This window comes from Pelobates fuscus, chromosome 4 (assembly GCF_036172605.1).
Source record: "Pelobates fuscus isolate aPelFus1 chromosome 4, aPelFus1.pri, whole genome shotgun sequence".
In the NCBI taxonomy this organism is placed as follows: domain Eukaryota; kingdom Metazoa; phylum Chordata; class Amphibia; order Anura; family Pelobatidae; genus Pelobates; species Pelobates fuscus.
Genome location: NC_086320.1, coordinates 17,393,293 through 17,407,011, shown reverse-complemented (window position 1 = coordinate 17,407,011; position 13,719 = coordinate 17,393,293). Strand labels below are relative to the sequence as shown.

The 13,719-nt window shown below is 40.5% G+C and overlaps 1 protein-coding gene across 2 annotated transcripts in view; it reads left to right on the top strand.

The window, feature by feature from the left end:
* ADGRB1 (adhesion G protein-coupled receptor B1) overlaps positions 1–13,719 on the top strand; it is a 500,908-nt gene that overhangs the window by 143,382 nt on the left and 343,807 nt on the right. For both annotated transcript variants that reach the window (XM_063451001.1, XM_063451000.1), the window contains exon 2: positions 12,424–13,335. In XM_063451001.1, coding sequence (XP_063307071.1) covers positions 12,591–13,335 — 745 coding nt within the window. In that variant the 5' untranslated portion in view covers positions 12,424–12,590. The remainder of the gene's footprint in view (positions 1–12,423; positions 13,336–13,719) is intronic.

The window sequence follows — 13,719 nt, the reverse complement described above, 5'->3', positions numbered from 1 at the left end:
GGAGGTTTCACCCTTGTGACTCATTAGATATCCTGAGTGTGATATGTTAAAGGAAAACTATAGGGTCAGGAACACAAACATGTGATCTTGACCCTATAGTGTTAAAACCACGATCTTGCCCCCCGAGCTCTCCCTTGCCTCCCTAAATATAGTAAAATCTTACTTCTATTCAAGTCTGCAGTTGCTGGCTCTGCCCCTGATCTGCTTGCTTGGCTGACATCATTGAGACAAACACTGTTTCCCACGCTGACATCATTGAGACAAACGCTGCTGGAACGTTTGCCACAAACTCCTGGAGGAGTGTGGAAGCTGGCTGTGGAAGCCCATCGACTATGGTCCAGGTCTGAGACCCTGTTCAGGAGTTACCATTAGCAACTTTCGCTCAGTGCCCCTGGTTAGGCAATTTCCCTTCTCACAAATGGAACCAAATGCTAGTGGTCATTCGCATGAACAAATCCACGAACGGTCCTCAGCGGTACTTAGCCACAACCGCTATGGAACTAATTTCAGCATGAGTACTTTGTGGTTCCCAGTCACCTCAGTTGTACTTATCTGTGAATATTAAGGAACTGTTTTCAGCTAGGTGACCTTGCGGTTCCCGGGCAAATTGATCTGGGGTTTTGAACCACTTTGCAACTCGCCAGGAGAGCGCTTTTTGGAGGGAAGGTGCCTGAGACTTAGCGGAACAAATGCTCCGAAAGAGCCAGGTGGAGCACCAACCATTTTGGCTGCAGGAGCTCTCAAAAGTTAACCGGCAAAAGCGCCAAATGCTCTCAAACTATTTTGGGCTAGGACCACATGTGTGGCTGGTCAGAACTTTAGCTCGTTGGCGTTTCCCCTATACTGCATTGATCTGAGCGCTATTTGGATAACTTGGGCACTCAGATGGGGGATGTAGGACATGTGGGGTTATTATATGTTTTTATGATGTTTTGGGGTACTTTTAGACTTTTTATATTTTTGTGTTTTGCTCTCTGTTCCTGGGAGATAATTAGCTTACCAGTCTTTAGCTCAATTATCTCCCAGGCACAAAGATTCCTGGGAGGGGCTTGTATTGTATTGTTTAGAGACTCCCTGCTGTGGTCTGTGCATAAAAGGCAGAGTTTGGCTCGTTAAAATCAGTTATACTCCCAGAACTATGTATCAATTTACTGGGAGGGGAAAGGGCTATTACCCAATCAGCATCTGGTTCCAGCTTGTGGTGGATTCAGGGGGGGAGGGGGGAGTCCGTGTAAGGACTATAGCTCCCAGCACTGTGTGTCATCCAGTCTCTGGGAGTAAATAGAGCCAGTCCCCTATCCTGTTCCAGGACAAAGAGTCTCCAGGAGGACCCCAGTCAACCAGTTAAACCACGGCAACCGAGGCAGAAGCACTGAAGCTTTCCCCAGATCCAGCTAGGAAGCGATCTTTGGCGGAAGTACCCATCCAGGGTACAGGGAGCTCTGCTACAATAATCAGACGTGATTATCTGAGCAAATCAACATACTTTCACATTGGATTGGTTGAGACTGTCAGAGCCAGCACAAGACAAACACAGCCCTGGCCAATCAGCATCTCTTTATAGAGATCAATTGAATCAATGCATTTCTATGAGAAAGGTTCAGTGTCTCTATGCAGAGGGTGGAGTCACTTACTCTACAGCACTGACCAAGGAAGCACCTCTATAAGTCATCTGAAGACCAGTAAAGGTATCCCTAGGCTATAATGTAAACACTGCATTTTCTCTGCAAAGACCGTGTTTACTGCAAAAAGCCTGAAGGAAATGAATATACTCACTAGAACAAATACGATAAGCTGTAGTTGTTCTAAACACATTTATTGTAGTTTAAAGACACATTACTGGGAGTGTTATTGCTGTGGAGCTCTGTTATACACTCAGACACCTTACTGGGAGTATTATTGCTGTGGAGCTCTGTTATATACTCAGACACATTACTGAGAGTATTATTGCTGTGGAGCTGTTATACACTCAGACACATTACTGGGAGTATTATTGCTGTGGATCTCTGTTATACACTCAGACACATTACTGGGAGTATTATTGCTGTGGAGCTCTGTTATACACTCAGACACATTACTGGGAGTATTATTGCTGTGGAGCTCTGTTATACACTCAGACACGTTACTGGGAGTATTATTGCTGTGGAGCTCTGTTATACACTCAGACACATTACTGGGAGTATTATTGCTGTGGAGCTCTGTTATACACCCAGACACATTACTGGGAGTGTTATTGCTGTGGAGCTCTGTTATACACTGAGACACATTACTGGGAGTATTATTGCTGTGGAGCTCTGTTATACACTCAGACACGTTACTGGGAGTATTATTGCCGTGGGGCTCTGTTATACACTCAGTCACATTACTGGGAGTATTATTGCTGTGGAGCTCTGTTATATACTCAGACACATTACTGAGAGTATTATTGCTGTGGATCTCTGTTATACACTCAGACACATTACTGGGAGTATTATTGCTGTGGAGCTCTGTTATACACTCAGACACATTGCTGGGAGTATTATTGCTGTGGAGCTCTGTTATACTCTCAGACACATTACTGGGAGTATGATTGCTGTGGAGCTCTGTTATACACTCAAACACATTGCTGGGAGTGTTATTACTGTGGAGCTCTGTTATACACTCAGACACATTACTGGGAGTATTATTGCTGTGGAGCTCTGTTATACACTCAGACACATTACTGGGAGTATGATTGCTGTGGGTCTCTGTTATACACTCAAACACATTGCTGGGAGTGTTATTACTGTGGAGCTCTGTTATACACTCAGACACATTACTGGGAGTATTATTGCTGTGGAGCTCTGTTATACACTCAGACACATTACTGGGAGTATTATTGCTGTGGAGCTCTGTTATACACTCAGACACACCAACAATACGGAACTCCTAGAAAAGAGGGACATTAGAATAGATAGGATAGGCTTTGATCATCACTATATCCATCTGTCGCTTTCCACATTGATCCATAAAGATGAATAAGCCATTATTGTTAAGGGCAAGTAATGCATGCAGTGTGATCTCATTATACACCATAGAAAAAATGAAAATGAAGTGGTGAAACAAGAAATATAAAAAAAGGTTTTAATGTCAGATTAATAATATTCATTCCATGAGATTTGATGATTACTGCTATTTTTAATGTATTTGTGCCTTCTCAGTGGTATATGTGCTATAGCCAAATAAATAAATAGAAATATTTCTTGTGTTGCAGTAAAAGTCCAATCTTTATAAATGTTGCTGCTAGACTAACGATCGATAGAACATTTCCTCAATGCCCACCAATAGTATGCAGTATGTAAATGCTGCCCTGACAAAATGTACTGTGAGTGATGTGTCCATGGCAACATTGCTATTTTTGCTGCACTTTTCAAAATTTGGAGACATGATGTATTAACTAAAATCTGGAAAACAAAAATCATAAAAGGACAAGTGGGTTTTGCAATTACTGAGCAGATGCTTTAAAGACACATTAGAAAAATACCAATACAAAATACCCCCATTGAGAATTTCTGTAAATTTAGATGTAGCAAGTAGATGTATCATATTATCACAGGGGAAGCACAAATGTAAATCCTGTGCCAAAATGTCTAGAATATTAACAGTCATTACTCTTACACTCACAGTTATTCACCGCGGGGAGGTGAATTCAAAGTGAATTTCAACTTTAAAGGGACACTATAGTCACCAAAACAACTTAAGCTTAATGAAGCAGTTTTGGTGTATGGATTATGTCCCTGCAGTCTCACTGCTCAATTTTCTGCCATTTAGGAGTTAAATCACTTTGTTTATGAACCCAAGTCACATCTCCCTGCATGTGACTTGCACAGCCTTCCATAAACACTTCCTGTACAGAGCCATCTAATGTTTATCCTTCCTTTATTGCTAGTTCTGTTTAATTTAGATTTGCTTATCACATGCTTTGTTAATAGCTTGCTAGACCCTGCAAGAGCCTCCTGTATGTGATTAAAGTTAAATTTACAGAGAAAGAGATACAATTGTTTAAGGTAAATTACATCTGATTGAAAGTCAAACCTGTTTTTTTTTGTTTTTTTTTCATGCAGGCTCTGTCAATCATAGCCAGGGGAGGTGTGACAAGGGCTGCATAAACAGTAACAAAGTGATTTAACTCCTAAATGGCAGAGAATTGAGCAGTGAAACCTGAGAGGCATGATCTACACACAAAGACTGCTTCATTAAGCTAAAGTTGTTTAGGTGACTTTAGTTTTCCTTTAACCCCTTAAGGACCAAACTTCTGGAATAAAAGGGAATCATGACATGTCACACATGTCATGTGTCCTTAAGGGGTTAAGGTGAAGATAGCCAAATTGGAAACATTCTTCCCATCAGCTACGCTATCAGTTTAGAGTTTAGATGACAAAGCAGTAGGAGAGTATGGGCATGGCACAAACATGGTATGGGCTTAGCCGAGAGGAAATGACCATGGCAGGGATGTCGTTGGAAGATCATTAGTCTGCATTGCAAAAGTTAGTGAGCATTAGAGGAGCTAAATTAGTTATGGCAGGGTACAGCAAGGTAAAGAGCACATTAGTCAAATAAAGTGTAAAGAGGAAATCACTAGGTGAGCAGGGGGAAAGCTGAGAAGGCATTCGTTAAATAAGGGTATATCTGAGAAAGTCTCAGTGAGCAGGGGAAAAGCTGAGAAGGCGTTCGTTAAATAAGGGTATATCTGAGAAAGTCTCAGTGAGCAGGTGAAAAGCTGAGAAGGCGTTCGTTAAATAAGGGTATATCTGAGAAAGTCTCAGTGAGCAGGTAAGTATCATGGTAATGGATAGAATGTGGGTGCAATGTGTGTGAGAGATGGGTGCTGTATTTGATAACGCCTCCCTAGTGTACCCATATTTTGGGCCGAGTCCCACTGTCACTCTTTTCTCTCCTAATGACCCTCTTTTCATATTATTGGTGTGTCTGAGTGCATAACACAGCTCCACAACAATAATATTAACATTAAGGTAAATAGTTACATATAGTTACATAGTTATGTAGGTTGAAAAAAATATTTGATTCCATCAGGTTCAGCCTTTCTCACATGTATTTTTGCTGTTGATCTAAAAGAAGGTGAAGGCAAAAAAATAGTTTGAAGTGCTTTCCATTTTTGCAATGCATTCCTTTTTGATCCCAGAACCACTTACCAATTGGGTCCACTTCAAATTGATACCATTAATGACAAATGTATGTACTCTATAATTAAGCCAATGTTCTACCCAAGAACAATCATTTTTATTGAGACCAATTTATTTTTTTTGAACACTAACCTTTATCACGAAGTTATGCACTTCGGGGTTAAGAATGCACAAGCAATTTACACCCTAAATGGTAGTGAACTAGGGATAACCACACACAAGAAGGATTTGGGAATTGTTATAGACAACAAATTAGGCAGCAATATGCAATGTCAATCTGCCGTTGCTAAGGCCAGTAAGGTTTTGTCATGTATAAATAGGGGCATAAATTCTCGAGATGAAAATATAATTTTGCCTCTTTATAAATCGCTGGTAAGACCACACCTTGAATATGCTGTGCAATTTTGGGCACCTGTTCTAAAGAAGGATATCATGGCACTAGAAAAAGTGCAGAGACGAGCTACAAAATTGATAAAAGGAATGGAGCATTTTAGTTATGAAGAAAGGTTAAAAAATGTAAATCTCTTCAGTTTGGAAAAACGGCGCCTTAGAGGGGATATGATAACATTATACAAATATATTCGGGGCCAGTACAAACCATTATCTGGAAATCTATTCATAAACAGGGCTATACATAGGACACAAGGTCACACATTTAGGCTTGAAGAAAGGAGATTTCATCTAAGGCAAAGAAAAGGTTTTTTTACAGTAAGAGAAATAAGGATATGGAATTCATTGCCGGAAGAGGTGGTTTTATCAGAGTCTATACAGATGTTTAAGTTGCAATTGGATAAATACTTGCAAAAACATAACATACAGGGATACAATTTCTAATTAGTGGGGTAATAGCTGCTTGATCCAAGGAGACATCTGACTGCTATTTTGGGGTCAAGAAGGATTTTTTTCCTAGTTTGTTGCAAAATTGGAAGCGCTTCAGACTGGGTTTTTTGCCTTCTTTTGGATCAACAGCAAAAGCATATGTGAGGAAGGCTGAACTTGATGGACGCAAGTCTCTTTTCAGCTATGTAACTATGTAACTATGTAACATGGCCTTTGTTTGAACCAAATCGAACACCTTGGCAAAATCCAGATAGAACACATTCACTCACAAGATCCAACTCACTCACTCATTTACTAAAGAGCAGTTTCAAAGCTTACCAAATGTAATCGTTTGCTTTTTAAAAAAAACACCTAACCTGGCAAAAATAATGTGGGTTTAGTGAGTGGGCTGTATCTTATATGTTGTATTTATTGGCACCAGCAGCACCTGCAAGTTCAGGTGAGTGCAGCCTTCTTGGTTTCAGGTCACATCCACTACAACATCCTGACCTATACTTCTACTTACTTCTAAGTAGAATGCAATTAAGTTAGTTTGACAGGATCTATGTTTCATAAACCAAATTTCTGCTAATTACATTGTTTTTCCTAATGAATTGCTGAATTGTATCCCTTCATAAGCCTTCACATACTTTCCCAGACATAGAAGTTAAGCTCACAGGTCTTGAACCCTCTTTGAATACAGGAAACACATCTGCCTTACTTTGATTCTCCGAAACAATTCCTGAATGAAAAGAATCCTGAAATATTAAAAACAGAGATTTGCTAATTTCTACACTTAGCTGTTTATGTACGTGGGTGAATACCATTTGGCCCTGGGGCTTTGTCTACATTAAGTTTCTTTATTGCTGCAGCATGTTGTCTTGAGTCACCCAATAACAATTTTTCTGCAAGTTTTTGCATCAATGGTTTGCATATCTCTTACCATAGGTAATGATGCTATACCATATAATAAAGAAAATGTGTTTAGAAATAAGTATGTGTACATAAGATATATTGTTCATTCTTGCATAGACTGTTCTTATTAAAGGGACACTGTAAGCACCCAGACCACTTCAGCTCGTTGAAGTGGCCTGGGTGCCAACTACCATTACCCTTAGCCCTGCAAGTGTAATTATTGCAGTTTTTATAAACTGCAATATATACCTTGCAGGGTTAAGTCCTCCTCTACTGTCTACCATACAGCCACTAGTGGGACTTCTTAGTTGACTTTTAGGGACTTCTGGCTTTTTAGACGACATTAGTTCTCCCCCGCCGGCGGATGTCAGCGGGGAGGGGAGTGGGCGGAACCTGACCCAGTCCCTCGTAGCTGGATTCAGGTAAGTGTTTGAAGGGGTTTTTAACCCCTTCAGCGACGTGGGATCGGGTGTGAAAGGGAATTGTGCAAGTGTTTGTTTTCCTGGCACTGGAGAATCCCTTTAACTCACCAACAATTTCTCAAGACAGCCCCGCCCATGGCCACACCTACTCACAACCCTAGCAGTCATGCCCCTTGGCACATCCCCACTTACATTCCTAAAATTAAAGGTACACTCTGGACTTCTAAAGTACTTTAGCTTGCTGAAATGCTTTATGAGTGAAGAGTTTGTCTTCTTTTCTTTTTTTTTTTACAAAATGTGAAGGTTTCAGTAGAAATTGTCTCTTTCATAAATTAACTTGTTACTCCCCCTGGCTTTCATGTAGACAACAGGTCCTGTTACTTCCTGGTTTGTTTAGCTCGGTGGAGCTAAACTCAAGAGGCAGCAATTACCCAGAGCACCTGCCTTGCAAAGACTTCTCATTCAGCTGTAATGGGATATCTGTGATTGGACAGCCGCAGAAGGTCTGTGCTGGGTTAGAAGGGAAGGGCTTGCAAAAGCTGCAGACAAGAACATTGCAGATTTTGCAAGCATGTTTTGCATGTTTTAGATATTAGATATAATGCAAGCTGTTTTAGATATTAGATATAATTGCATGCATGCATAGTTTCATTGGTGTATATTTACTAAACGGTGATTTTTATTTGTATTTGGGCAGTGGAGTGTCCCTCTCTATCCCTTGTAAATATTGGGATATGTGTGTTATTCAACAGTAATGCCAAGAAGGCAAATACTATCTGTTTATTATAGGATCCAGATTACATTTGCTAGGTTTGTTCATACAGTATATATATATATATATGTGTGTGTGTGTGTGTGTGTGTGGCAGGACCACTGTCTGTTTGTATGTTTCCCCCTTGTATTTTGTGTTTCCCATGTATTTCGTGTGCTGTGCCCTGTTTCCCATTTGGGAACGTTCATACGAACAGAATCCACCCCGGTGCCCCATTAGAATGTTCACACCTAATTAATTAGAACGTTCACATTGCTAGGGAAGTAATTAATGAGTGCTCCCCTGGGTGGCCGCTATTTTGTGTAGACGAACGCCAATAAGGGGGAGCATTCACATCCCGAAAGGAGACGCCTCCCTTGCCTGGGGTTCACACAAGTGGAGACCAGTCGGGGAAATGTATAGAGTGGGGGTTCAAAAGGTTGGTGGTACACTTTTGTGGACATGGTGAGTTTGTCGGGCTTTCTGTACCTGGGAGATAAAGAGACTAGGTCCCTTTTCCCATGTTAGGGCTCCCAGGTGCAGAGGATCCTGGGATAGAAACCCCTGTGTGTTTGTGTGGAAGACCCCTTGCAAGGGGTTATGCATAAAAGCTGTGTTTGGCACAATAATATTGTGTTGTACTCCCAGAGCTGTGTCTCGCCCAGTTACTAGGGGAATGGGTGTCCTTTATAATTGAAGTAGTTCCAGAGTGGCTGAGGGAAGGAACTAGCGGAGGTAACCAGTCGGGTTTCCCGGGGTCCGCGACAATATATCTACATAAATATATAGTGCAGATTGGTTTAGCAGTATTAGTCCAGTAGACAAAATGCCAAAGTAACAGAGTATTGCAGTATGGAATGATACCTTTTTTACTGGACTAACATTGTCTTTGAAATATTATGTTAGTCCAATAAAAAAGGTATCATTACATACTGCTATACTCTGGGATTTTGGCATCTATGTATAAATGTCCATATCGAATAACATAAAAGGATAAAACACATGTAAAAAAATGCACAGATATTTTTTTTTATTAAACTATTATACCCGCTAACTCCCTTACAGCACATTTACAGGCGTGTACTGACATAGTATGAATAGCTCTCATTATATGCAAAATATCTACACCTTCATATATATGCTGTAGATGTAGATCTTAAAACAAACAAAGCAAAATACTGTAAATATCCATTTTGCAACAGCTGTTAAACTAGGAACGTCCTGGCAAAGGAATCGGTTATTAATTGAAATCATTTTTAATGCCTTCTATAATATCCAAATGTGACTTGCAGTCATGCGAAGAGACAAAATATGACAGATTTCAGTATAAGGCTCCTGTTCATTCCCCAAAGAGAAATGTGTCTGCACCCCTCCCATTCACTTAAAAAAATCAATGGTCTCCTGGCAGCTTAACTCTAACAGTGCCAAGCCCAGGCAATCATTGCTCTCCCCATCAGTGCTGGTGAAAACATTTAATGGATTAACAATAAATTGCTTCTAGCAGAATTAATGACGATATGATAAGTGCACCAGACTTTCTCATTTAACAGTGTCCATTCATTTTTGCCATTTGCAGCCAACCGCATTATTTGTGGAAGATGCAATGCAGTGTTACTGGCAGACAAAGAGTTAAAGAAGCACTATAGGGGCAGGAACACAAACATGTATTCCTGACCCTATAGTGTTAAAACCACCATCTAGCCCCCCTTGCCTCCCTAAATATAGTAAAAATTGTATTTGTATTCAAGTCTGCAGCTGCTGGCTCTGCCCCTGTCTGCCCAGATCTGCCTGCTGTCTGCTGACATCATCAGGCGTGATTATCTGAGCCAATCACAATGCTTCCCCATAGGACTGGCTGAGACTGTCAAGGAGTTAAATATGGGGCAGAGCCAGCACAAGTCAAACACAGCCCTGGCCAATCAGCATCCCCTCATAGAGATTCATTGAATCAATGCATCTCTATGAGGAAAGTTCAGTGTCTGCATGCAGAGGGTGGAGACACTGAATGGCAGTGCTGCCTACTCTGCAGCACTGAACAAGGAAGCACCTCTATCAGCCATCTGAGGAGTGGCCAGTTGAGTTATTACTAGGCTGTAATGTAAACACTAATTTTTTTCCAAAAAGACAGTATTTACAGCAAAAAGCCTGAAGGTAATGATTCTACTCACCAGAACAAATTCAATAAGCTGTAGTTGTTCTGGTGACTATAGTGTGCCCTTTAAGCTTTTTAGTATTCGGCCAAAGTTGCATCATGTGTGTTAAAGGGACACTCCACTGCCCAAATAAAAAAAAAAAGAAAAGAAAAACGAAAGAAAATAAAATAAAAGCTAAATCACTATTCAGTATATATACACCATTATATACCTTGCCCCAGTACAGTAGGAAAATGAATGAAAATGAATGAGAGGCTTTTCACTGAGATGCCTTTTTTTTCACTTCCGAGCATGCGCATACACACTGCGCACATGGCGAGACAGGGACATGGAGGTAAGCTGAGCCCTGTGGCCTCACATGTGCACAAGTTTACTGTGACTTGGGGAGGCATTCTCACAGCGTGCTCTAGCAGACCATACCTGTCACTTCTGTTAGCTCTGTTAACTCAGTCAGCTCTGTGGATCTAACAGAATCGAGACGATAACTTCCGTGGCTGTCTAATTGACAGCCTGGGAGGTGTTCCTACATTTATTTATAAAATGATAAAAATCAACACTTTTATAAATTGCAATTAAAACGAGCATTTGCTCACACATACAGCGAGCTGAAGTATTTATGTGTGTGGAGTGTTCCTTTAATTCCACCAACCCTTTAAAGCTGAAGACAGAACAGGAATAGACAGCAATAGACTGGCATACACTGCTCTCTGCCATCTGCACAGGAAGGGTTAACATTGTCTTTATAAAAGGTCCTTTATGAGAGCTGTGGGAATGGTTGGTGAGGGATTAATCCCCAGTGAAGTAGACAGTCTTGGATTAGGAGTTTAGAGTAAACCAGGCACCGCCATGCTTCTTCTGTCTAGTTATACATGCAGTGCCAGTCTTAGTCTTCGTAATGTGTGTCTCCAGCAATCTCACGCATTCTGGAAGAGCCGGATAACGCTGTCTGTGGGATGAGCTGCAATCCTTTTACATTCATAAACTGCTGACGATCACATTAAGGAACAATTTAATATATTAAACTTTATGGACAGATCTGGGAGTTCAGGTCCCCAGACATTGTAGGCTGCGATTTACTAAGACTGACAATCATACCCAAATATGATCATATTGCTTATTTAAACAGATGCTCCTCTAAAAAAAAAAAAAAATGTAATCATTTTGGATTAAATAAAGGCTGTGAATTGATGTCCACACACACAGTGGGTTGTGGCCACTCTACTGATGGAGTACAACTCCCATAATTCAGTGCCTTGCTAGAGCTGTTATTGCAATATGAAAATTGGATGCATTATGGGAATTGTAGTCCAGATAAGGATCCCCTTATCCATATTGCGTGTCTTTCTTTTTGTAAATTCTGTGTTAATATTAACGATGTGCGTACTATACCTTATCTTTTAGGAAAATGCACAGTGTGACTGGCAGTAGCTCCTAACTACTACCCTCTAACTGATAGCCTGGCTGTTGTCCGTATCACACACTTCTATATAGTGAGCCATATGCCCACTGAGCTTGCATTCTATGGGAGGTGATGTGTATAAAAGGTAAAGTGTACTGTGTATTCAATATACTCCGAACTGATGTTTGAAGAGTTATAACATCTTTGTAACATAGTGATTCTTCGTGATGAATATCTAATAATAACATAAGCTCATTTATGATTTCATACACGTTTGTACATTTTTTTTGCATTCATTACTTCTCTTGATTTTTGACATTGCACATGATTGGGAAAGGAGTAGAAAAAAAAACACAACCTAGCATCTGAAAGTAGATATAAGGAAATTGTCCCAGGTAATCTGCATACATCCACTCGAGCAGCTTGATTCTCAAGGTTGTTTCTTCTACACAATGTTTCCTGAACTCAAACTATAAAAGTCATTATCACCTGGCCTGGAGGTCTTTCTGTTAATAAAAATAATAATAATTCCAAATATCTCCATTGTTTTTTTAGTAGTCACAGGTTTTATCCTGTTTTCAAATTTCCAGAAATGTATTATTGCACAGACCTTGCACCACCGGTAATTCTGTGATTTGTCTCTAGTTATTAGATCAGTATTAAGTCGGACTTTGTTATAAAAATAATCCATGTTCTAGATCCTCTTGTATGTTTTCTATTCACCAAATACCATTTGTGCTTAGGATAAAAATGTTTTGGGGATATGAAGAGTTAAATTCCTTTTTTTTCTTTCTTTTCTCAGATTTCCTATTTAGCCACACGGTGGAGCCTGAGACAAGCATACGGAGGCTGGATTAATTTCGCACAAGCCTCATAAACTGTCTCTTTTTCTCTCGCTGCACCTGTTATGTCCAAGATCTGGCCCCTGCCTGACAATTACTTTGAATTCCAAAGGACCAGAGACCTAGGATGAGGTTCGTTGCATTTTCCCACAACCTGCTTTTCATATTTTCACTTTTTTTTGGGTGGACTGCAGCCAGCCTTGACTTGGGACAGAATCCGTGCACCACACTGGTTCAGGGTAAATTTTTTGGATATTTTTCCTCTTCGTCTGTCTTTCCTTTGAACTCGTCAGTGTGTTCGTGGATTATCCAGAATCCAGATCCTAGGAGATATACTTTGTACATGAAAGTATCAAAACCTTCTGGCATATGCGACCATCAGCAGATACGAACCTCACAGTTTGACTCGTTTCTGGAGTCCACTCGTACGTACTTGGGGATGGAAAGTTTTGACGATGTGTTGAAACTGTGTGACAGTTCTGTTGAGTATGCTTTCCTTCAGTCTAGTAAACAGTTTCTGCAGATGAAACAGACTGTACCCCTCCTGGAAGGTGCACAGTTGCAGTGGAGGTCCATCAAGCCTCAAGGGACAGATTTCTCATTGGAATACCTTGTTCTGGGCAACAGAAACCCCAGCAAAGCTGCCTGCCAAATGCTCTGCAAATGGCTGGACACCTGTCTCACTAGCAGTAGCAGTTTTCACCCTTGCGGCATCATGCAGACTCCTTGTTCTTGCCATGAAGGGGAGGTTCAGAGTCAGATTCATCCTAGTGAGATAACAGGGTTAAATAAGAAGAAGGAAGACTGTTTTAAAGATGGGATCTATCTGGAAAACTGCATGAGCAGCTCAAAGGGTGTGGGAGAATTTCAGGGTAAGTGAAAATTGCATGTACTTTTTTTTTTTATCAGACCGTATCATCATGCTGTGCTCGTTCTTTCTTGGTTTTCTTTTTTTTTTTTTTTTCTTAATCCTTTGTACAAATTGCAGATTGCAATGAGATTATGTGATGTGTGCCTGTTTAATTGTAAATGTATCCGCTGTGCATTGCTAACGAAGGCTCTACTGCTGTTCCGACTGCTTCCGATGCTAGCCAAAGACAGGCTCTGACTAGTTAGCCAAAAGCAGGAGATCTGTCGTTAGTGGGCAGAATTGCATAGAAGGAGCTCCTTCCTCTTGGAGTTTTCCAAACAATAGTTTCTCAGAGTCACTTATTGAAAATAAAAAAGACAAAACACATACACAATGGTTTATTTAA